At 39.7% G+C, this 26,846-nt stretch overlaps 1 protein-coding gene across 2 annotated transcripts; it reads left to right on the top strand.

Annotated features, from left to right (window-relative positions):
* The first annotated feature begins 9,726 nt into the window (after positions 1 to 9,726).
* Positions 9,727 to 26,642, top strand: ACKR3 (atypical chemokine receptor 3). 2 transcript variants are annotated; one of them, XM_075180388.1, is made up of 2 exons: positions 9,727 to 9,819; positions 24,108 to 26,642. In XM_075180388.1, exon 2 carries the CDS (start codon positions 24,138 to 24,140, stop codon positions 25,260 to 25,262), a length of 1,125 nt encoding a protein of 374 aa, XP_075036489.1. In that variant the 5' UTR covers positions 9,727 to 9,819; positions 24,108 to 24,137; the 3' UTR covers positions 25,263 to 26,642. The 2 variants fall into 2 exon arrangements, with proteins under 2 accessions (XP_075036489.1, XP_075036491.1); XM_075180390.1 differs by having other exon boundaries at positions 9,741 to 9,819; positions 24,111 to 26,642.
* Positions 26,643 to 26,846: the final 204 nt, after the last annotated feature.

The following is a 26,846-nucleotide window of genomic DNA, read 5'->3' as shown; positions in this document are numbered from 1 at the left end:
CATTGGCATTAAATTATGTGTTTAACCTGCATTTTAAATCAAGTACAGTGAATATAAACAGATGGGAAAATAAAAATCATTCTACCAAAGAAGACCATACACATTATGGACCTCATTTAGAGTCGGACGCAAAGTCCGTGTAAGAAGTGTAGGAGTGGGAGTGTGCCGCAGCTTGGTAGAGTATTACGAGTTGCAAGCAAACCCCATTTGCGTCCCACTCTTAATACCCTATCGAGCTGCGAGCAGTTCCTACAGCCAGCTAACGCTTACGCCACCTAATTCCTGCCGCACAGCTTTAGCCCTGTTTTGACGTGTGTTGCGTCTGCGCCTCACTGCGACTAGGATGTTCCTCCCATTCTCTCGTAGTGAGTCACAAGCTGTCGCAAGTGTTAATTGCGTCCAAGATGCAGGCGGATTTGGAGCTTTCTGCACATGCGTGGTAGTGTTTTTTGGTTAGATGCGCCTAAAACGGACTTTGCGTCCGACTCTAAATGAGGTCCTATGTGTCTTTAACTTGCATTGCACTGCATTCTTTTGAACACTTCTTATTTCAGTGAGTTTGACAGGCATCAAAGCGGTTACAAACTATACAAACACATGTACAAATGCACGTCAAGTGTGTGCATCAGCGCAATGTGGTTTATGTGAATTTTTACTTACACTATAAAATGTGTACAAAATATCCATTTTTAACGCCACTAGATACGCAGCCTAATAACTCCAGACCGGGATTTACAGAGGACCAGCTCAAACAAATGTGTAGCCAAAAGCAAATATGGAGAATAAATCCTACAAATCACAGGCTTGCCAACTTGAACTGTACCATGACAAAAAGGATTCTGTATACTAAAATAAACTATGTTTTGTGCACAGTGAGTGGCCTGGTGCAGGCCATGTTCACAGATTAAACTCTTAGCATTAAATTCTTTGGAACAGCATATAAAAGAAAAACATTATTAGACCATACGCATGAATACTCATAATATGGAATAAAAAAATATGGTTAGTGACTGGTAAAAAGAAGCTAATCCTAGTGTGCATAGCAGTGTTCTTAACACCTTAAAGGCTTTCTTCCACCTCTTTGAAATTTTAATGATTTTCCCATAATTGAAACAACATTTATTTTAAATAGAGCTAACTGATATCAATTTCAATTTACAGCTAGCAATATGTACCTCTAACTCCCTAACTCAGTGGATCTCAAACTTTTTCAGTTCAAGGCACCCTTAGAGTTTCCATAATTTTTTCAAGGCACCCCTAAGCCAAAATAATTACCAAGTAGTCCTCCGACTTGCTTACCACTAGCCCTGGCCGATGGACCCCTGTGAGATCACCGAGGCACCCCAGGGAGCCTAGGCGCACAGTTTGGGAACCACTGCCCTAACTTAGTGTAAAAGTTCTAGCGAATTGCTACAGACCATACCAGGGGCGGATCTAGAAAAATGCTGTACCCGGGCGATTTAGGGGGGGGGATTTAGGCCCCGCCCCTTTCTAACATCTTAGGCTACCGACGGCTGCACACTATGTGCAGGTCCGTCCAGCCGTGACAGGCAGGGACAGTGTGCTGCCCGGCTGCTCTGATTGTGTTTTAAACACAGTCAGAGCAGCCGGGCAGCACATTGTCACTGCCGAGCGGACCTGCACATAGTGTGCAGCCGCCGGCAGCAAGCCCCCGCCGTCGGCAGCAAGTGTCTGCTAGGGGGGGCGATCGCCCCGATCGCCCCCCCCCCTGGATCCGCCACTGGACCATACCAGAGTGGTCAATGAACAACTCCAAAAACATACTAGTAGGTTAATTGGCTGCTATCAAAATTGACCCTAGTCTCTCTCTCTCTGTTGTCTGTCTGTGTGTGTGTGTGTGTTAGGGAATTTAGACTGTAAGCTCCAATGAGACAGGGACTGATGTGAATGAGTTCTCTGTACAGCGCTGCAAAATCAGTGGCACTATATAAATAAATGGTGCTGATGATGATGATGATCATGCTCCACATTCAAATCACCATTTCTAGTCCTATATCCAGTTTGAGCAGCTCCCCTGCACCAAGTCATTTGATTGATATAGGAAAATTATAATTTGCACAGAGTGTACAGATCCATATGGTAGTTCAGCTTCCCTATAATCGGGGAGCATGAAGAGGCGCTTCTATACTATTATGATATATAATCGTTGCTGGTTGTAACAAACGACTTACAAAATATTACAATAGGTTAGCCTCTTGCAGGTATCTATTGATACCAGTAGAAAAGTGTAGAATTGAGGTAGGGTCCTATTAGAAAAATTTCATTTGAATTAGGAGTAATGCTGTATTAATATTTCAGGAAACGTTGCAGTTAGCCATTAATGTTCATGTTTTCTCCTCTTCCTACCCAGAAGCACATTTCCATTGTGTTTTATGAATAAGTATCAGAGTGGAGTAAATACATTTTAAATGTATTGTCAGTAGGTACAAACAGGCATTGTACAAAATAATAAACTTCCTATGAATCTTCCCTTAGTCACTACAAATGTGTACTTTTTTTACGTTTGGAGAGAAAATGAATAAATCACCTACTCCTTGGTGAGTCTAAGTTTGGAAGTATAGAAAAGTATCCCTTTTTTCCCAGCACCTGATTGGGCAACATGTGGGACACCTGAGATCTGACAGGTTGTCGAAAGTTACTGTATGTGCTTTAGTAAATGACCTTTCTTAGGTGTTTTTATGGAATCTCTTTTTGCGGATGCCCTGTTTACTACCCAAAAGACATAGAAATGACTCATAATCCATACTAAGGAGTCAAAAATTCAGAAATTTAACAAACAAAAGAAAAAACCACAAAGGAACTAAGGTAAACTTACCATTGCACTTAATGGCCTAAGCTTTTAAACTTAGTTGGAACACAACTGTGAGTTCAAGACATGCCTGGCATTGCCTAAAATGGAAATGAATTGCAAATGGAATCAGCATGCAACAAAACAGAGTTATGTGCCACTGGGTACTCATACTCCTGTCCCTGTATGCTACCCAGTAAATAAACCCTATTGTTTACCAACTTGCTATTCTGCTTAGCCACACAAAAGGCCAAATCAAAAGCAGGGTGGAACAATGCAACCTTGAAGGAAGACCTATAATTGATGCAAACAAATGCCCTAAATACCATAACAAAACATAGTAATGATCAGTACTTCGCCTCTCTCACCAACCAGTTTAACAAAGCTCCACTACTTATTTCAGATGCTACCATTAGCCATCCAAATGCTAGAAACTGGAGAATGTTATATGGGCTAGATAAGTGCATCTGTTGCGGCTAGTAATTACTAGCCCCTCAGAAAATCTCAATGGAGCCAAATCCCAAAAATATTCCATTTGGATACAAGATCATCCACTAAAACAATGCCAATACCATGCATGAACACCTGAAGCCAAGAGTTCAATCGTACGCATGATAGAACTAGATCACAATGTAAGTGAGCGATGACAAAAGATTAAACAGCCACAGTATTTGAAGCCTGAACCATGCAAGCAGAGTTACAAACAGAAAAAAATTGTCTTATTTAAAAAATGTTCCAGAAGGTTAAAGTTATGTGTATCCAACTTGAAACTAGAGGCTCTTTTTATTTTAGAAAGTTGTCAGCGCTTATCCTCTAAACTGCATATCTGTGTGTGTCTAGTAAAATGAAAACATGAGGTATTAGTTCATATTTTGATCAAAAGACTTAAGCCTGCATCCCACGTCAAGGGTACCTCATTATATGCAGGTCCTACACTGACCTATATGCTTTAAACACTATTAAAATGCAGTTAAAATCAGATGCACTCACCTCCCAGGTATAGGGGTTTACATCTATCTTTTTATTTTAGGCCTAAAAGTTCAATATCCAGCAAAAACAGGTGTTTTGGCCAGAGAAGACCTTCGCCCTATGCATCACGTGTAGACCCCACCGGTGGTAAGATTAGCTGGGTCTCCTTCCTCATGCAAAGCATGGAAATCCTATTTAACAAGGACCACTGTGGTACAAGTATCAAACATAACAAAACATAAGTAAAATGAGATAAGTCATTCCTCTCCAGTCTTGTCCTCAGTCTTTCAGTTATACTGCGCATACGTAAACCAGTTTGCCTAATCATGTTAGCACATATCTCTTTGAAAGTGGCCCAGCAAAGCAGAAAGAAAACTCTTTCTGGGGAGAGAAAATGAGCCCTATCGCCATATGTTATTAAATAGACCCTTAAGACTCTAGCCACTCTCTCTGCAAAGCTATTGGAAAGTGCTACATTGCTCTACAACTAAAATATCTGATTCAAAAGTACACTCATATAACGTACACTTAGGAATCTGAAATTCCCCAGTCTGTGCAACGCCTTTCATCTATGTGAACAAATGTTGGCTAAAGGTCTTGCCTATCAGCAAATTGTGCAAAACAATATTCAGCTTCACAAACCGCAAAGCGATCTTCGTAGCAGATCATACCGATTACACCAGAAAGAGCCAGATCCTCCAGTTTGTCTGCAGGCAATCTGTGCACTATTTACTAAGAATTTAATTCAATACCAAGGCACTTGAGTGCAGTGTGTCCGCACACATCAATACATACCATGCTAATCTGATCTTAAAAAACTTAGGGGCCTATGTACTCAGACAAATATGGATGATTGAGTTTCACATTTTAGTTATTTCTCTATTTTTGATTTAGTCTATAGACCCCAATGTTCCTCTCTGTTGCTTTGGTGGCCATCTGCCCAGAGGCCACTAGCTATTCAACTCTGTGCGCAAAATAAGAAGTCCTGGAGGTCTGATCTTGTTCACTTTTGGAACTTTTTAGAATCTAGGCATTGAAGAGGAGAGCGTAAGATTGATAGCATGTCAAAGACAACCCCTATAGATTTTAACCCCCAATTCTTTGGCTCGTTTTGTTTTAAATTTGGACACAATTATATCCCTTTCTCTTCCCCTTTATTGTGGTTTACTCTTGGTTGAAATCACTGATCTTGTTTTTTACTTTGGGAATCAGCGTTTTAAACACTTGGTTCCCACAGGATCTGTTTTATAAATGCAATTTTTTTGTCTCACTAAGAATGTGGATTGACTTTATTTCACTTCATCATAACAATAACAATATACATTTACTGTTATGGTTTGTTATTATATTTGTTTCTGCCATTTTAACATATGTAAACCCTTCTCAGTTAACAATGTTAAGATTTTTAGAATGTTCAACTAATTTAATTTTTTAAGTGTTAAATGTCATTGATCTGTTCATATCAATAATGGTTTTGACAATACAACGATACCCTTGAGGAAGGGAGGGACAACTGTCAGGTTAATCTCGTTGCTGAAGTCCATTCCGAATTACACATCTGTGAAGTCTGTTTACTTCTGATGTCTGTACATTTTGAGTCTAAATCTGCAATACACTTTCTGTGCATAAGGGAGCTTTAAATAAACTAACTTAGCTACTACTCACATATTTATTTACTTCTTTACTTATTTAGAGCCACGAGTGAATTATTGAAATGTTCTTTAACAGTGTTTAATTTTTAGTGAGGGAGATAAACTATTCAGTTTTATTACTCAAGCAAACCGTTCAGGAGCACCATGCATGGTTGACAGTAATCCAGATTATATGATTTCATGACCTTTATTACATTTCTGATATGTTTATGGATTTTCTTTCTATCTTTATTGTATTTTTCACATTTTTCATTAAAATACCATTATTATTATTATATGAGGGTTGATTTTCAGTTTGTTACACAGTGCAAATAGTTTATATGGATGTTTTAAGTGGAAACAGTATTGCTTTCTGCAATATGACTTATCCACAAAGTTATATTGTGTGTTGGTTTTAATTATCATTTGCTTTTAGCAACCTAAGAACAGTGCAAGTAACTTTAATGTTATCCAGCACTAGACCCACTAAACCACTGGCAGACTGGTTCTACTCTCAGCAACAACACTACAGAAACATCCCTTCTACCTTAACCGGCTTCACTCCGTTAACGTGAAGCATTATCAACCACGACACTGAGCTTACTCCTGTGCATGACCTATACAAGAGGTGGCCCACCCTGCAGGATTATTTGTGTCAGACCTTACATGCAATCCTTCAGTTGCAGGCTGCTTATTTCCACTGCAAGTAGAAACTCCTTCACAATCCCACCAATGGCCTGGGAGAAGCTACACTCACTAGAAAGGACTGGCTCTAAAACCTTAGTTGCATCAATAACCTAATATCTTTATTGTCCCACTTTTAAGATTTACAGTGACACTGATAACCAAGCTAAAGCCATCAAGAACTAATAGACTCACAATATGCCTGGTTAATGTCATCAAGAAAGCAAAACAGAGAATATCTGGTTTCCAAGCCAACTCAATAACCAAGGATAAGCTGGAATAGATGGCCCTTACCTGCCATGCCTGAACCATTTGCAAACCTTCTGCTTTCAGATGGATCTCATAGGTGTTTGCGTAGGTTTCCTCCAGGTGCTCCGGTTTCTTCCCACACTCCAAAAACATATTAGTATTTTAATTGGCTACTATTAAATTGACCGTAATCTCTCTCGGCCTTTGTGTGTGTTAGGGAATTTAAATATATAAATAGCTGCTGCTGCTGATGATGATAGATCACTCAAATTATACATATAGCCAAATTAGAAATATAACTGCTAACCCATCAGAAAAGTGTGGCTGTCCTTGTTTCTGAATGGTGAGCGATTTTCCTGGTCTTCCTAGTCCTACAAATGTAATCATGACAAGAAGGAAAATCTACTACCAGTTCACTAATCAGAGAGAAAGTGCACAAAGTGTGAAACCCAATAATCTCACTGCTAATGGGATTTCCAGATACAGCGGACACAACCCCTCACACCCCCACAGGATACCTGTTATATAGAACTCTGTAGCAAGGTCAGCAATAGCAGCCCCTTGGGAGCTCACCTGCCAGGATCCAAAAAAGCTATCAAAGGAAAGTGCTGTGGAAATTGGGAGGAATCCTACATGGTAGCTGTGCTCACAAGAGAGCTTAGCTTGCCATGAGTGCAGCTCATGACGAGCCCTACTTTATGCCAGCAGACCGTTCCAGCAGCATAGACATATATTTGCACTAGACTCCAAGGTTCAAGGATCCACAACATTGAATCTCTACAGAGAGCCTGACAGGAACATCTTCTCTGACAAATTGACTTCTTGGTTTGTCCATGGCAACTGCTGCTAAAGTGAAAGTCTCCACGCCATTGCTGGATACAGATGCCTGGTGGATTTAGACCCAACAGTAGCCTCAAGTACTAGAGCACCTTCACCACTCAGGCAGTGGCTCAGTGGTTAGCACTTCTGCCTCACAGCATTGGGTTCATGAGTTTGATTCCTGACCAGGGCCTTATTTGTGAAGTTTGTATGTTCTACCTGTGTTTGCGTACATTTCCTCTGAAGGAACTCCTCTGTACAACGCTGCCGAATTGGTGGCGATATAAATTGATGATGATCTGATAGGAGTCATCTCAGCCTCAAGACCACTGAATCAATTGTTGCTTCGGAATAAAAGTGCCCTTTGAAAGGTTCTGATATATGTACTGTGTGCAAAGAAGGAGAAGTCACAAATGTTCAATAGTCCTGTAAGTAGACAAAAAGGTGAAAATACAGAGTAATAATTACATACACTGGAATAGCCATAAACATGATTATCCTGTTGGAGAACAAAGCAGCTTGTTCGTAATGATTTGCTACCTGTACGTCTTTATGCAACACTCTATTATTGTAAAGATGTGACATTGGTGTTGACATCTAGACTGACTTTTTTTTTTACACATAACACATTCAAAACACAAGGCCGCAATCAGAGGCATACAGGGGAATGCTAATCTGAGATATCAATTTTGGGAGAAACAGTTTCTTACACTTTGGGCTAGATTTACTAAGCTGCGGGTTTGAAAAAGTAGGGATGTTGCCTATAGCAACCAATCAGATTCTAGCTGTCATTTTGTAGAAGGTACTAAATAAATGAAAGCTAGAATCTGATTGGTTGCTATAGGCAACATCCCCACTTTTTCAAACCCGCAGCTTAGTAAATCCAGCCCTTTGGCTCAGACATGAACACAACTTGGACATGACTTACAGCAAAAAGGAGCATTTCAACCCATATGCTGAGTCGGATGCACCCCAAGACGCATCCTGCTCCGCATCTGTAGCCTATGTGCCAGGTTTTCGGCAGACGGACTTACACCCACATAAACAGACCCATGTTTTAAGTGCAATAAAATTTTGCAAACATTTGTTTTCATAGGGAAAGTCATTTTCTATTAGGCTTTATATAATACAACAAATATAACCTTCCATCCTGTGTTTGAATAAAAATATGATTTGCTATTTAAAATGTGCAAACAAAACCCTATAATATGTGCACAATCAGCCAATAAGAATCTGAAGATTGTGTGCATATAATTCATAGCACTGGGGAATTCAATATACTGCCTCTTCTTTGAAAGGCCCTGTGATTTATTGATGTTTCCAAAGCAAAAAAAATATGCTGCTCAGTAAAAGTTAAAGAACTATTTAAAATGTTTGTGAAAGCATAGCTGCCCTCCTCACTTATGGAGACCCTGCAGTTGCTTCTGCTCAACTACTTCTGCCCCCCTCTGTGTTAATTGAAATTTGTCACAATAGTTAACTCCTTCAACTAGAGGTACAATAATTACCTCGCCTTTAAAGGACACTAATTGGCTCTTGACTCCTGAAGTCTGCAGGAAAGTGGCATGAATTTATTTAGTGGCACACATATGTCCTGTTTTGCATTAGCGCACCACATACATGCACTTTCTGAATTTAAGGTCATTCAAAGGGGACTGGAAGTTTTTATTTCTTTCTCTAGCGATCAAGGAAATAGGAAACTTTTTTTTGCAGACCATAAACATTTAAGTGGGTATATAAATAAAAGATCTTAAATCCAACAGAACAGTGATAATATTCTGCAAACATTTCAATTAACATCACAAATCTGAGTTTTCTTTCTGCAGTGGCAGGTCAGACTTTCCCCATACCATTTAATATACAACAAGCCTGATAAATCATAATCATGTCCTATATTTACTGCAAGGAACTTTGTGTTTTTTTGCATTCTAAAACTTTTGTATCACTTTACTGTATATCAATCTTTTGTACGCTTACCATAAAGTACTAACAAAAATTGAATACATGACTAAATTAAATGATAAACATTTCTGGTGATAAAAGATTAATGGGTATATTTATTAAACTGCAGGTTTGCAAACATGGAGATGTTGATGTTGCCTATGGCAACCAATCAGATTCTAGCTGTCATTTTGTAGAATGTACTAAATAAAGGATAACTAGAATCTGGTTGCTATAGGCAACATCTCCACTTTTTCAAACCTGCAGTTTAGTAAATCTAGCCCTAAGTCTTCTCCAACAAGAAAGATGCATTCCTCATCATTAAAAAAAAAAGGAGTTTACAAGTGAATGCTCGTAAACTGCATTCCCTCCTGTCTTTTCTCTGTAAAGACTGATCCCTATGTACTTTCCTGGTCAGTAATTTCTGCCTGCTTTCTACTGATACCAATCTGCTGTAGTCTCTCTATATGACTTCCCTAAAATCACTCCTGTCGGACGTTCCAACCCTCCTGTTATGACCAGAATGCCAGACACAGACCTGGCCCTATATAATCCCTATTCCAGATCTGAAGGATGCACACGTGAGGGCTCCCCCTAGCGGCGCTGTTCTGCTCTCTTATATATACAGCGCAGGGAATCTCCGAACTCACAGACACTCCAGACTGAGAGAAGTGAGAGAGCTGCGCTAGTTTCTGTGCACCCCATTCTTGGATCAGGGTAAGCAGAAGGGTGAAAGTTACCTAGATCGTTGGGATGGAAAGGTGACTCCACCCAGTGTCTTGTCAGTGTCACTTTACCTTTGACAGCAGAGATATTAATATTGATTGTCACAAAAAAGATAACCAGGTGAAACTTTTAAAGTAGGAGATCTAATGTGTTCTGGGTGATTAGACCCAGACCTGTCAGTGCTAGGGAGCATTTACATTTAGTTTCTAATATGAGTTTATGATTAGTATGCTGGAGAATATGTGACTGTATCGTGCTGTGTATCTGGCAGTAACACGTGCTGTGAGTTATGATCACTCTGCCTACAGTGTCATTCATTACACGATACAGTCTCCCCATCTCTCTGCCTTGTACCTAACAGTCATTGGAGAGAAGCAAAACTTCACCAGCTGACAGAATAGTCCTACATGGTCCAGAAGTGTCCTTAAATATGTGCCTTCAAATATGTGTCCTTAATTTACCTATATTGTCTTTGTACATAATGATCTACCTATGTAACTATTATTATTGCTGTTCTAAAATGGATTTAAATATGTTTATTGATATAAATGTGTATTTCAGATGATAAAAGTCAGGAAGGGGTGATTGGTTTGTCTTTTGGTAAAAACAATGGGAAGGGCTTTATTGAGGCAGAACATCGATCTGAAGTAGTTTTATCTTGTAACATGTAGTTTGTGCCTTACAAATGGAGATAAACTATTAGTAGAACATGAGTCAGCAGTGAACAGGGAATAACAGATTTACCTGTGCATGTATGTATATATATCAATTGTAAACTGTCAGAAGTATAGCAACACTAACTGCAATATATATATATATATATATATATATATATATATATATATATATATATACATATATATATATATATATATATATATACACACACACACACTTACTTCTGGCAGTTTACAGTTGATAATTAACTGTCCATATTAATTCACAACTATACTTTACCTTTGCTAATCTATAGTTATATAATGCAAAAGTATTACGTAGCGCTATAGACACAATGTCTAATCATTCACATCAGTCACTGTCCAGTGTAAATTTACTAACACACACTAACATTAACCTACTAATATGGCTTTTGGAAAAAGCACAGAGAACATACGAACTTCAGATCACGCAAATATTTCCCTGGTTGGAATAAAACCCATGGCCCCAGCATTTACTATACCTTTTTAAACTTACAGGCAGTGCATTTAGGATAAAACTTATATACATTGGTACAGAGAAGGATTTACATTCTGCATACTGAACTTAACTTTTATCACTCTGCGGCCATTTGTTTTCCATTGAGAGTCACACATTAGTCTTTCCAGCACATTTCTATTGATAACCCCAGGCTGAACTCTGCAACTCTTGTAGTAAATGGGGTAAACGTGACATGGATAAAAAAACAATAATGGACACAAATCAGGTCTCATAGACTGCCCATCACTTTTTGCCTGTTCTTTAACTTCATAGTCTCTTCTGAAAGATGCAGTCACACAATCCCTCACTCATTAAATTGTGTTTCCCTTGTCTCAGTGCTCCACTCCCTTTTATTTCTTAGGATGTTTTCACACATCTGTACTTTGTGGTGTTAATTGCTGTTACATTATCGTAATTATTATCACAAACAATGGTTAGTTCTCTTTTTATTCTCTGCCCTGAGGAAAAACACAATTTGCACATATATGCACTCTGCCCCCCCCCATCCCGATCACAATCATCAACACATAATGCCTTTATTTACCTGGTATAAACCTGAGTCCCAATACACACTGTCACTTCTCCAGTCATACAGTTAAATGTTGTGAATTGTCTCAGGACCCTGCTTTGTGTGTCCACTTGAGAACTTGTTTGTCTGTTGTAGTTTAACTGTTTGCCTGTGAATTTTGTGGCATTCCTTAGAACGTGCACCTATGCTGGAAAGTAGGGCTGAATGTGGACTGGCTGTTGGTATACCTGGTTTAATTACTTGAAAAGGAACTGATAAGGGTCTGAACCACAGGAAACTGGAGTCCAGAGCAAATAAAAGGGATCTTCACCTTATTACTTGGTAGATTTTAACCCCTTGAATCACAGTATTTTGTCCGTTAATTGATGACATATTATGTTGTTAGTGTATAGTTGGCTTGCTCGGCAGAGAAGGGTATAATAAGAATAGGATAATACCATTGTCTGAGCATTATTATTTACAGTATTTGCACAGGTAATGGAGGGAGAATCATGACGTGCTTCTGTCATACTGTAGAGCACAGAGGGGATATAGGTCAGTACCCCAAACAGGGTTGCAGAACCTCTCTTGGAGTCTTCTGATTATATTGAAACCCATCTAATTTGGGGTCCTAGACATTCAGACATTTGAGGTTCCAGAAAAATGGCACACTGAATCAAAGATAAAAGGAAAGTTTGAACACCAGTGCTATAGTGTATGTCACTCTGTATCATTTAATTCCAGCCCTATAGCGAGCCGGTAGTCTGACTAATAATGGAGGGCTGATTTGCTGAAAATAGAGCTGTAAGCTGTTTATCAGTTTGGAGGACAGGTGTATTGGCAGTGTTAATAACATGTAAGTAGTCTTGTTTGCATACAAGGGGCCTGATTCATTAAGGGAAGTAAAGCCAAAAAAAGGAGTAACTTTGCACCTGGGGAAAACCATGTTGCATTGGAGGGGGAGATAAATTCAAAATGTGGGGACAGGTTTATAGTTGGAGTACGGTATGTCCCAACTTTAGTGTAAAAATAAAGCTATCAAGTATGTGTGCTGCATGAAAAACAGCCAGTATTTAACTTATGTGTAAAGTAATAAACAAATTTGTACCCCTTGCATTGTAACATGGTTTTGTCTAGGATTAAATTTACTCCTTTGTTTGCTTTGCTCTACTTAATGAATCAGGTCCAAGATGTATAAGTACAGAAACTGTACCCGCTGTATGTGTTTCTACCTATAGTAGCTGACGGGAAGCAGTTTTTAAGTGACATATTGAATCGGCACAGTACTGTAAACATTTATGGGGCGCAGCGAAAGCCTAGCACTAACAAGGTAATAGAACATTGGTACTTAGTGTTTATTGTTCTGTAATGTTTTACCCTGTATGGTCTACTGTTCGTATTATGTAAGGCGCTGCGAAAACCCTGTGGCGCCCAACAAATAAATGATAATAATAATAATAATAATAACATGCTGGCATTAGCTCATTTAATAGTAGCAGTACCACAACTTTTTGTCTACTACAACTCAGTTGGTCATCACAGTGAGCCAAAGTTTGCCCATTCTTGTGTCCTCTAACGCTAATTTCAAAGACAAAGAAGAGATACTGTAGAGAGATTTAGAGACTATGCCATAATATCAGCTTTTACACCTTAATTACTTATCTTAATGCATAGTGTGATAAAAAATATATTGAATTTAGCAGCTTGTTATTTTAGTAAACCAAGTAAAAGGCCAGACCTGTAGATAATTGATAGGTTTCCCTTCACCTTTAGCCTGCGTCCCCAGGATCACTTTTTTTGCTAAAGTATTGTGTGAACTATTTATACATAATAAAATTCTTAATAATTAATATCCTTGTCCTTTATATGGTGCCAACATATTCTGTGGCGCTGTACAAACAGGGTGACCAATTGAACATACCATGAATGTAGGAACATACACTGAAACATAGTGTGAGAGTCCCTGTCTGTTAGAACTTACAGTCTAAATGTATGTACTCATGATCCATAATACTTGAGTAAGTTCATTGTTGGACCTAGAATGCAACTGTTTTTGTTCTGTCCAGTGAGTATAGGCAACGTGTTCCTCATACTCAGCAGTACATAAAATACTTACACTGGAACTGCCTGTGAGTGTGGGTTTGCAGTAGAGATGAGCGGGCTCGGATTCCGCTAATCCGAGCCCACCTGAACAGTGCGGCTCCGAACGGGATCTAAGCACTGTTCGGATATTTCCGGCGGGCAAAAAATGAAAACAAGGCTCTGTTGTCCAAGTCTCGCGTCGAATCTCGCGAGGGGTGGGAGGGAGGGCCCAGAACAATTCCATCTTGTACCTCTTTTTTTGGCATTATGTGCTCAAGCTAACTCGGTGCAACCTTTTGGCCTAAAAACAATAATGTGAGGTGTTCAGAATAGACTGGAAATTAGTGGAAATGATTGTTATTGAATGTTATTGAGGTTAATAATAGCGTAGGAGTGAAAAAAAACCCACAAAACTGGTTTTTAGCACTTTTCATGCTTTTTTAAAAATAAATCCGAACCAAAACCTTTCGTCAGGTGTTTTGCAAAACAAATCCGAACCCAAAACCTCAAGCAAATCCGAATCCAAATCACAAAACACGAGACACCAAAAGTGGCCGGTGCACATCCCTAGTTTGCAGTGCAAGACATCAGTGCTTGTTGTGTACAGGATCTACAAAGATGGACCTAGTCGATGCTAAATAATATCATATGGACCAGTCACCCATCTGTGGAGGTGCAGAAGTCATTTGCACTAAGGAACAGATAATACTGTTGGATGTAACAAGGCTACGACTTAGGAGTATTCCTCCTAATTACATAGCAGTTCTATTTTAATTTAAAAAAAACCTGATATCCAAAAGTAAAGTAATTTAAATGAAAACTGTTATTCAAAACTGAACTATGAGGCCTGAAACAAACTCACAGGCTTAATCAATTTGACAAGGTCAATTTCTACCTTCAAAGAACAGAGAGATTTATGAAAAATGAGAGAGAAGATTTAGTTTGGCTTTAAAAGCTGGAAGGAAAATAGCAGGAAAAAAGGAATGTGAAAGGGGAGAGGCAGGAGTGACAGCTGATGAAGAAAGGAAAGAAATGAGAGGGAGTGTGAGAGAGAGAGACAGCAGGGGAGAGAACAGAGAATAGCTGCTGGGTTTCTATGAGGTGGATGGAATAAAGAGCTCACCAGGGTGCCTTATTACCCCAGTTTCGGGAGGATCATTTCTAAAGGGCATTTTCTGACATGAACCAGCACTGTGGAAGTGTTATAAAGAGGGGACCATGGAACCTTGTGAATTAAATACAGTAACACTTTAATGGAATATTTAAAATTAGTCAAATGTAAACGCATCTCATTCTGTTTACAATACGCTCCCATTGAAATTAATTTAAGTTTTTAATTGTGTTGCCGCGCCTCTGATACACTAGGATGGGAGACGAGGCTTTCAAAAAAGGCACTGCAAAGAAGCACAAGTTAAACATATTTAAAACGCAAATATGTACTTATACATTTGGTAGAGCAATTTTTATTTTTGCATCAATTTACATGCGCTTGACTGTAACCTTCCAAATTTTTAAGTTGGGTGTTAGGACAACGTGAGCGCACCACCGCACCAGAAGGGGGCACATTCATGGGGATGTGCCCAGTTTATCCAAAGCAGTGGTCGGTCCCCAGTCCCCACTTCTAACAACAGTTGAAAGGTATGGCTCAACTTTTAGATATGCATCTTAAACACAAGATTTGAATGCCAGTGTGCATACAGACTAAGGCAGGTGTGTAGATTCTCCAGTGAAGAATGTAGCCTTGACATTAGAAGAGGCCCCCTGATTGTGTGTAAACAAATTAAAATCAACTTCACCCAAATTACTCGCTACTTCCTACTGTGATAAAGTCCCAGGGATCCTTTGTGATTTCCAATATGACTATAATCTGACCTTTACTTAATCTAATTTGTATAAACCTGTTTATCTGGACCTCATTTGAAGGTAAATCACACAATTTGATCATACCTTGCTTTTTCATTCAGAACAGCTTTCTATTGTCCCTAAAACTAGTCATAATCCTGGCCTCATTGTCCGAAAGTACTAAGGAGTTAGGTTACAAGAGAACCTGCTGCAAATCCCTATTGTCACTGCTGGCACATGTGACAAGGTAATTAATAGTGTAACTATTTATTTAAAGTTAGTTTGTACACAGGTGTTTGCTCTCTTAAGAATTGCTGTCTGACAGACTGAAGCACATAAAGTGAGTGCTATAAATTGTCTGTACTCATGACATTTTTTTTACATTGTAATAGTTATATAACACTCTAGGCCAATTCAATTGTGCTGAGAATAACATGGCGTTAGCAGTTTTACCCTTAATACGGTAATTTCAATAGTGGATTTTTACTCGCGGCTCCCTGAGCTGTGAGATGAAATCCAGGCTAAAATTACCGTATTAACGGTAATACTGTTAACGCCGCACTATTCGCTGCAGAATTGAATTGGCCCCTAAGAGGGGAATTCAATTGGCCGCGTTACTTATGAAAGTAACGCACTAGTACCATTACTACGGTAAAATTAACCCTATTTGCTCTGGGCCGCGAGAAAAAATCTGGGTTAAAATTACCATTTTAACGTTAATAATATTTGTGCAGGGTTATTCCTGGAATAACGTGGCCGGCCCCTAAGGGTGTAATTCAATTGGCCGTGTTACTGTCAGAAGTGACGTGGCCTGCCCACTATTACTGATACTACGGTAAATTACCCCGGATTTCTGCTCGTAGCTCCTTTACACAAAACCTTGAAAAACCACACAATCCAGGTGGCCTTAGAGGGTAAAGAAATGATTGCAGGTGGTATATTGTTATGGGGTAATACCATACTTACCTACTTTCTTCAGCTCTCTTCCGGGAGCCAGCCAGTGGAGGTGGGCGTGAGGGGGCGGGGCGACCGAAATTGCGTCATTTCGGCCATTCACCGGGAATCGCAGCGTTTGGGATCTAATTCTGCCCACTTCACTAGGAAGTGGGGCACTTCCTAGTGAAGTGGGCAGAATTCGGGAGATTGCCACACTCACATGGGAGTCCGGGAGAATCTCTCAAAATGCGGGAGTCTCCCGGACATTCCGGGAGAGTTAGCAAGTATGGGTAATACCATGGCCTCTGGATACTACATCATCTTCATTCAGGTGCTTCCTTTCATAGCCTAACCCTACAGCTAATTTATCTCACAGCCTATCCCATGTAGCCTAACCCTAAAGTCTGTTCTAGAATTCCCCAAAGCCTAAGCTTAAAGACATCCTTGATGCCTAATACAAACTCTAAATTTCCACTGCCCTACTTCCTTGTGGCCTATTTGTAAACATTGTTACCTAACCCTAATCTACCTGCAAGCCAAGCCCTAAGAAGAAAGGCTCTCCAGTATGACATGCTTGCTGTTTTGTACCAATTCTTTTGTGCCATGGGGGCATTTCCTCCAAGAGCAATTGTCTGCACATGATTTTGTCTTCCTCTGATTTAGATATGATGTTAATTAAATTTAGCTTAAAATAAGCTTTTATTATACTTACAGCAGTGAGAAAGATCAAATATTTACATACCAAATGGGTCTAAGTTAAAAATCTCTTCTCATACTGTTGCTTACAGGAACTTCAGATAACATGTTTTTGCTTAACGTCACCACTACACCTAGGGATTATTTTTTGCCCTGATTTATCTGTAATCCTAATATCACAGAGTAGATAAAGTCCAGTTTATAAGTGTAGCTGAACGTATATAAATACATACCGGATGGGCATGACATTGGAGACGTTGAACCATGGAGCAGTCACACAAAGCTGACAGCTCAGGATGCAGAGTTACAGGGGACCCCTGACAGTGAGAGCACATGAGAAGCTGCTAGCTTTGCCACGGTCACCTTTTGTAAGTAGATTTATCAGCAGGCACTGTGGTAGGTAAGGGACTTTGAAGAGTGGTGTGAAAATCTGTTCTTTGCTTTTAACCTTTCTGAACCATGCATCGCATCCCGCCCAGTCCCATATGTTGTTTTTTGTCTGAAGAGGAGTTAATGGTCCATTGTGCAGCAATGTATATATTATTGTCTAGGGCAGTGGTTCCCAAACTTTTATTTAGTTGGCGGCACCCTTAGAGTCTCCATAATTTTTTTCAAGGCACTCCTCCAAAATAATTACAGAGCAGTCCCATTTTATGAGTAGTTGTGTCAAAATAACGTAATAAGTATTTAGGTCAGGACAGAAATACTTAGTAAGTTGTTTGCAAAAATAATATACATAAATCCAAGGGAAAAGAATATTATTATATATTTTTTTCAATTATATTTCTGTTGAAGAATAATTTACAGCTAATATTAAGTGGAATAAGATCAAACAAAATAAAACAACATGTACAAAAAGCATCACACTGTGCCCCTTCACCTTTACACTTTGCAACTTCACGATCACACTGTGCCCCCTACCTCCTCACACTCTGTGCCCCCTTCCTCCTCACACTTCATGACCCCTTCATCCAAACACTCTCTGCCCCTTCATCCACACAATCTGTGCCCCTTCATCATCACACTCTGTGCCCCCTTCATCCAAACACTCTGTGTGCCCCCTTCATCCTCACACTCTGTGTGCCCCTTCATCCACACACTCTGTGCCCTCCTCATCCACACTCTGTGCCCCTTCATCCATACACTCTGTGCCCTCCTTCATCCACACACTCTGTGCTCTCCTCATCCACACTCTGCCCCTTCTTCCACACTCTGCCCCTCTTCATCCTCACTCTACCCCTCTTCATCCTCACTCTGCCCCCTCCTTCCCTTTCTTTACCATACTTGGCCTTCTGTCTTCTTTTTTCTTTCGTCACAGGAGTGCCGCGGCCAAAAAGAAAAAAAAGACACAAAACTTACCAATCTGGAGGCGCCTGGGTCCCAGCATCCTCCTCTCTCCTGCCGCTTCTCACTGAATATGTCGGACGTGATAACATTCAGTGAGGAAGGAGGAGGATGCTGGGTCCTAGGCACCGCCGGATTGGTAAGTTTTGTGTCTTTTTTTTCTTCCTGGCCGCGGTATCGCTGTGACAGCGCACACTTTGGGAACCACTGGTCTAGGGAAAATATGGCTTAGAAATAGGGTGTTTGGTACTTTTGCATATTACTTATTATTTCTAAATCAGAAAACAAAATAGAAAGAGATGATCATAGGTGGAATTAGAGTGTTGCTTATTTATCTTTATTACTGAGAAGTACCTTCTTACAGGCAGGGGGCTGGCAAATTTTAGCCTGGGGGCAAGACTCGACTCCCCAGCCTATTATGATCAGTTTTAAGGAAAAAAATGCAGGTGACCTAACCCAAGATAGGCCATTATGGGACCTGTCCAGGGAAAGATCTCCCCGACCCCCAGCCCAGCCTGCCCCTGCTTACAGGATGTATATGGATTTGCAGGCCAAAATGATGTCTGTAAGTGTGCCAAAGTTTACATGTTCTGATGGGAGGAGCTGCAGATATTTGGGTCTTCCTTGTTTGGAGTAAGCTTAGTACATGAATATGCCCAGTTATGCACCCACATTTAAAAACATGAATTGTGAGATCCAAGGAGTGGAAAGGGCACATTTAGGGGGCATTCCCTGCCTAGTGGGGGGATAATACAGCATTTTGTCCACACTTTATATGGGAATGAACATTTTTAGGCTCATTTCAGCTAATGTAATAAAAACATATTAAACACACAAGTAATAAAGGCGGTTCCATTTCCAATCACTATCATTATTCATTTAAGTCATGAATTTTAGGACAATAAGTTAAAATGAATGAATAAGGAGGTTCCTGGTAGTAGGGAGGACTCTCTCCAACATATCCATTTCCAGTCTGACCAGCAATCCCACAAAAGAGAGTGAATGTCTTGGGGCGATTTAACAACCGGGATGTGAGAGTATAGCTGTGAATGCACTAGGCGGACAGTAGACAAACTCCTGCAGAAAGCATAGACCTGCACACATTCATTTTACTGTCTTTATTAATTGTGAAGAATTTAGGTTGGTGCTTTACCAGGAACACAGACAAAGCTAAGGGAACATAATAGGTCTGATTCATTAAGGAAAGTAAGGCAAAACAAATATGTTTCTTTCCACTGGAAAAAAAACATGTTACAATACTAGGGGTGCAAATTAGTTTATTATTTTGCACATAAGATAAATAGTTGCAATTTTTTCATGTAAATATACACAAATATTTGATAACTTGATTTGTACACTGAAACTTAAAGTTGATCTAGAACATGCCTTACCCCAACTATAAATCTGCCATCACATTTAAAATTTACCTCCCCCTCCAATGCAACATGATTTTGCCAAGGTGCAAAGTTACTCCTTTTTTTGCTTTACTTTCCTTAATGAATCAGGCCCAATATCTTCAATTTTATCTTTCAAATACTTTCAGCAATATGTTGAACTATATTTCATTTTGCACTTAAAATTTGATTTATTGCAATTACTACATCAAATACTGCTTCATCCAGCCACCTAGATTTGTTCTTTTTCTAAGCAGGATGGTGGAAAGTTTATAGCTGTTGTTACAATGTGTCCATAAGCTTTTCCTGTAGTCTTTGATACAATGTAATTAGCCCTCCCAGACAATGATCTTTAATTAGAAGAATCCCCTTTCATGGTCTTGAGTCTAATAGACAATTGTGTGCATGTTAGGTTAGGGAGGGACTCTGCTGCCATTGTATGAGAGGGGATGCTGATATAATCGCTGTCTCACCTAATCTGTCACTTTTAGGATATTATATCTACTTTTATGTCCTAATCCTTTGGATACACATATCTGGTCATCAGGGGGATCAGTGGCTGAAGTTAGATTTTTGAATACAGCCAGAGAGATATAGGCTCTCATACAGAGTTAAGGGTAATTCATGTAGAAGGTACAATTTTATATCTGGGTTAAACCATGTTATACAGCAGGGAGGGATTTAGATTTATAGAGGGACGAGGGCACATTGTAAAAATAAAGCTGTCCAGTATTTGTATGCTACATGCAAATGCAGACAGTATTGTCCCTGCGTGCAAAAAAATTGCATTTGCACCTTTTGCATTGCAACATTGTTTGCACCCTTTAGCTGGTTTGCTTCTAAGTCTAAATAAGGTAATTAGTGTCTATTCGGGGGTATTCACTTCACCAACTACAGAAAACCCAACAACAATTTGCGCAGCATGACAACAGCGATACTCTGCTTACAGACAGCCTGTTCATGTCGACCGCTTGGAAAACAGACTTCAAACAAATGAGGCGAATCAACAGCCCGTTCGGCCAATACCACGTCATTTTAGAGAGCGACACTGTGATTGGTGGTATTAAGGTTCTCATGAAGTCTGTTTTCCAAGCAGTCGACATGAACAGGCTGTCGGTAAGTAGAGTATCGCTTTTGTCATGTCGCGCAAATTGTTGTCAGATTTTCTGTTCTCTGCGTTTAGTACCCAACCCGTGTTTATTGATATATTACACATACATACATTCTGAAAGCAGAGTCTATTCAGATGCTCCCTGACAAAAAATAGTTACCTTACAAAGACAACAAATCGAGGGATTTAATCCTCACTTAATATTAGCCTAGGAGATTAAAATAATCCTTATATGTCTCTAGTGGGCAGCTATGCACCAGGACCCTATATATGTAAGGCCATGTATACAACTTGCAGACATCTATTTCTGTAATATTAATTTTCAATAATGCTTAACTTGGAACAGTTCCTTTTTTGGTGCAGGACTTGTAGTATACCCATATTTTATTACATTACTAAGGGCTGTTAATGTATAAATGGTGGGTTCTGCTAAAACACCAGTGCTAAACTATTTCTAGCTCTGCTAGAGCATGTATCAGAATTGTAAGAACGTAGTGATCCATGATTGTGACTGGCTGACAGACCATCAGGTCAGTGTCACAGCTAGACCAGGTATATCAGGTCACTGCCAGAGCCTGCTGTGTGACAACTACTTCACTGCTACATCTTTTTGCACTTAAGGATAATACAGATGTTAACCCATTATGGCGTGCCCTCCTCACTCACACTTGCTGTGTGCCACATATGTTTCTTGTTAGGGGAGGGGGTATGATCTGATGCACATGTGGTTAAAGGCCATTTAGTCATCAAAGGGCACGTGTAAAAAGAAAAACAGATCTGGGGTTATTTTAGACTGATTTATCGTTGCTTATTTAGGAGTAGTGTCCTCTTTAAGTTATGCAATCTTGAAATGGAAGAGACTGATGAACGTACATAGTGTGGGGCTGTACTGTATATAGTGTGGAATCTGTTCCTGAATGATGCATTGTATTGTTCATTTGTGCTGGAATTCTGTTGGACTATTTTGTTTCCCAGTTGAATATTCTGTTTTGGGAGCATAGGTTACAAAGGTATAGAACAGTGATGGGCACCAGGAGGTCAGACAAGCCTTAGTCTACGGCCCCCCGTTGGCTGCTACAGGTTTCACTTCTCTCTTCTTTGTTAGAAAGTAAAGAATTAGACTGAATAGGAGCAGCCGACTTCAGCGTTGTATGACCTCCTCTGCACACCACAGGAAGGTACTGCGGCAGAGAAGGAGGGAGTGTTGTGTGCTGTCCCTCATTCCTCTGCAGGCTCCATGTTACATGGCGATCCTTCCGCCACCCACAAGAGCTTCTCCAGCCGTGGAGAGCTTGGGCAGAAGGGCTGAGAGCTGTCAAGAAATAAAAGGGGAGGAGCAGAGAGAATGGAGAGTAGGACTCCCAGGTATAGAGTACAATACAGTATTAATGGAGATATGTAATATCTGATAGGTAGGTGGGGAGGTCTACTGGGCACGTGAATAGTTCTGAAGGGCATTTGGGGGGGCTATGACGGGAATGTGAGGGTCATATGGGAAGATCTAAGAAGCATGTTGGGGCATTTTGTGACAAGTGGGGGTCTGAAGGCTTATGGGGCTATTTTGGGGCAAGTGGGAGGGCTGAGTGGCATTTTGGGATGAGTGATTTGCATGTGCCAAGGGCATTTGGGGCTTTTTTGTTTAATTCTTTGAATTAATGTAATGTGCAGCCCTTTTGAAGGTCGGAGTGCCGTGAAGTCCATCAGGTTGACCATCACTGGTATAGAGGGAAAGTATACCCTATACGTTAGGGGTTATTTTCAGTTTGATGGAATAGATCATAGAAATACATAGGTAAATTCGTCTTCACATTGAATCCATTTATTCAAACAACAAGTGTCAGCTTTCATAATTGTTTATTGAAATAAAATAGGATAACATCTGTATTAAAGAAAAGAACAGTGCTGTCCAGCTGGACATTACAAGTGTGTCTGTGTTTTGTGGCTTTTATTTCATGAGTACACAGGAGATCTCGGTTAATCCTCACTCCCACTTAGTGTGAGCAGATCTCTTTGTTACAGAGTACAATCTCACATAGATGTTCTATAAAATATGCCATTGTAAGTGGGGACTGATGTAAGCTACCAGTGTCATTCCTGGGGGTAAATTTATCAAGCTATGGGTTTGCAAAAGTGGAGATGTTGCCTATAGCAACAATCAAATTCTAGTTATCATTTTGTAGACTGTACTAATTAACTGATAACTAGAATCTGATTAGTTGCTATAGGCAACATCTCCACTTTTTCAAACGTGCAGCTTGATAACTTTACCCCCTGGTTTGAAGAGGAGTTGGAAGGTATATTGTTTCCAGTTGTGGTACTTTCTGACCTCAGCATACAGCCTTGTGTGTGTTTGTAAGTTTTTGAGAGAGTCTATATTTATGTATGTATGTAAGTATGTATTTATCTTATTGTCTATTCTGCCATGGGCACTGCTTCTTATATGCCATTGACCAACTGTTAATTTATTGTATTTATTATGCATGTGGCTGAGTCATTTCTTGCAATGCACTATACAGTGAGCAAATCAATACACATTGTGTATATGCAGTAACATAAAATAAACATTTCCCAAGAAACTAAACTAGTTTGGGCTGGCATGGTGGCTCTTTGCCTACATTAACATAATACCTTTGTGATCACTGTTAAGACCTGTAAGTGTGTTTTACTATTTTCATCCTAGTCTACAAATCTTTAAATGGGTATCCAATGTAATGATCAAGAAGGTTTTTTTGTGTTGCATTGTCATTCTGTTTTTGTTGCATTGCTTTCCTGTTATTGTAGTGTGTTTGTTTTGTCTGTTTTGATTTGCTGTTGTAGCTGTTGAGTGTCTGATTTAATGTTTTTGTCAGAAACCTGTTGTAGTCAGGATGTTAGGGCTTGTCTTTAAAGGATTAAAACTATGTAGAAAAATGGACACATGAATTCAGCCTTGTATAAACTGGCTAACGGTGAACTGAGATCTGTATTGAAAATAGCAATGTAACTATTCCATGCACATTGGTACATTCCAAGGCACACATGCAAAGTAGTCAGTCGTTCTGATCCCTGTTTACTGTATACAGATTATACAGCCATATAATGTATGTCCAAGAGATCAGATGATGCACAGACTTGATCAAGACTTTATATGCTTTTGACTATTTATTTTAACCAAATTTTTTTTTTCCAGCAGGTTGTTTCCTACTCACCTTCTGCACAAATGAGTGCCGCAGATTTTGCTGCCGCGATGGATTACATGGAGAGCATCAACTCCAGTGATCCAAACAGCAGCTGCTCTTCTGGAGACTGCATTATTCTGGAGTCTGTATCATGCTCCAGTACCTTGAACAAAAGTGCTCTGTTAAACACACTTGCCATCGTCTACATCTTCATCTTTGTTATGGGACTTTTGGCCAATTCTGTAGTGATTTGGCTCAATCTCCAGTCCAAGTCTACTGGCTATGAAACGCACCTGTACATCTTCAATTTGGCAGTGGCTGACCTCTGTGTACTTCTCACTCTACCTGTCTGGGTAGTGTCATTAGTCCAGCATAACCAGTGGCCAATGGGTGAGATGACCTGTAAAGTGACCCATCTGGTCTTCTCCATCAACCTCTACAGCAGCATCTTCTTCCTCACATGCATGAGTGTTGATCGCTATTTGTCAGTGTCACTGCGTGGAGCTGTTGGGAAAAATAAGAGAAAGATAATACGCCGACTGGTGTGTGTACTTGTCTGGCTTGTTGCTTTTGCAGTCTCACTCCCAGACACGTACTACTTAAAAACAGTGTCCCACCCGGTTACCAATGAGACCTACTGCCGGTCCATGTACCCAGAGGACACCTTCAAAGAGTGGCTATTGGGAATGGAAATTCTTTCTATTGTGTTGGGATTCATCATTCCATTCCTAGTCATTGCAGTCTTCTATTGCCTATTGGCTTGGACTTTGTCATCCTCATCGTCCTCCTCTTCATCTTCCGCTGGAGACCAAGAGAGAAGAGTCAGTGGAAGGCTAATTGTTGCTTATGTGGTGGTATTCATGGTCTGTTGGTTACCATACCATGCCATGGTGCTAGTGGACGTCTTGTCCTACCTAAATTTGTTGCCATTCAGCTGCCTACTTGATAACTTCCTCTATGCTGGTCTTCACATTACTCAGTGTTATTCACTCCTCCACTGCTGCATCAATCCAATCTTATACAGTTTCATCCACCGGAACTACCGCTATGAGATAATGAAGGCTTTTATATTCCGTTATTCCTCAAAGACTGGACTTACCAAGCTGATTGACGCCTCTAAGGTCTCGGAAGCAGAATATTCAGCTGTAGAGCAAACTCCAAAGTGAGGCTTGTAAAAGACTGATCTGGCTGCCGCCTTCACTCACTTCAGTTAGTATAGACTGATGTATCTGGGACCAAAGTGACTCATTTACATTCCTGCCAATGCTGGCAGGAGAGAAAAGTCCTCAGCCCATGAGTACAGCCTAATTAACAAAGCTGGCAGTTCACCAAGCCTCACGTTAATCACCCAGAGAGCACAAGCAAACTAAGACTGAGGAGCAATAATGGCTGTGACCAGGGAATTTCCTGCCCGTCTGCAAACATCTGTCACTGAACTGTACTCTGAATAGGGCTTTAAATGGCACTAAAGAGCACGGACACTTGGTCCTGTCTCACCTAATTTTCTAGTAGAAAGCGCACTGCATGTCTGTCACTTAATGACCATCAAATGGTATAAGGAAAAATGTTAGGAGCCCCACAAATACATACAAGTACAATCACATGAGCTAGAGGTGCATATTCTAATAAACACTATCTAGTGTCGCTCATAGATATTCAAATAGAAAAAGCAGTAACACAATACCCAGAAAAAAATATGCTAAATAAATTTGCAATAGCAAAGTACAAGAATAATATACATATTCCGACAGAGTCACAAATGTGCATTCAATACTAAACATGTATGAACTTACACAGATGATAATGTGGGGTTAAATATCAATAGTATAATTATACACTATATCAGACAGGCAGCATATTAGAGTGGTGAAGAGAGATTAAAGGTACCCCCCAAAGTTACGGGAGAGGAGGGAGACTTGAGAGCGAGATTATTCCTGACCACTGTATATGCTATATATGTTATATCATTATACTATTGGCATGTCATCACACATTGTATTTCTATGTACGTACATGCATGTTCAACACTGAATGCCCATTGATGACTGTGTCGCTAAATATATGTATAATATTTTTAGTTTGCCAATACAAATTTGTTTTGTATGTTTTTGTTGTTGTGGGTGTACTGTTACAGCTGTGTGTATTTGGTGTAACCTATTAGAATTCCCTCTTTCTTGTGTCTACAAGGCACGGAACTCCTGTAGAAATGAGACTTGCAGGCAAATAGTTCATAAATGGCAACCTCCCAGCAAATGAGGTAACTAATAACCCACAGGGTAAACCCAACCTAATGATGCCGTGTCAGCCACTGCTTTTGTATATATGTAATATAAAACGTCTTCTGTAAAGCACGTATATATATTTTTCTATAGCTTATTGTATTTAAACGCCATTTTTACCTGGCAGTTCTTTGTATTTGAAATTCAAACAGACCTTTATATATCTATATCTATATAAGTATTATCTATATTTTTAATTATGTTATGTGGCAATTTGAAATGTTACTGTTTTTTTATATTTTCATTTGGTGGTTTTGCTATTACACAAAAGCTATTTTCACTATTAAAGCTTTGTACAAACCTTTGTCATGTGAATATATTGGTGTGAGTTTTATGAGATAGAACTTGCCTGGGTCAGACACCTTGGTCTACAAATGAGATTGTCCGATAGAGAATAGTTAATAGGAAGATGCTGAAAGAAGGGATGAAACGGGGATGTACGGATGAGATGTAGAGCGATCAACAACATCA

Source organism: Mixophyes fleayi, chromosome 7 (assembly GCF_038048845.1).
Source record: "Mixophyes fleayi isolate aMixFle1 chromosome 7, aMixFle1.hap1, whole genome shotgun sequence".
Classification (NCBI taxonomy): Eukaryota; Metazoa; Chordata; class Amphibia; order Anura; family Limnodynastidae; genus Mixophyes; species Mixophyes fleayi.
The sequence above is the reverse complement of the archived record's forward strand: the minus strand, read 5'-3'. Positions and strand labels throughout refer to the sequence as shown.

Bases quoted from the DNA above. Each gene is read 5' to 3' on its own strand.
- ACKR3 (XM_075180388.1), top strand. From the start codon at position 24,138: ATGAGTGCCGCAGATTTTGCTGCCGCGATGGATTACATGGAGAGCATC.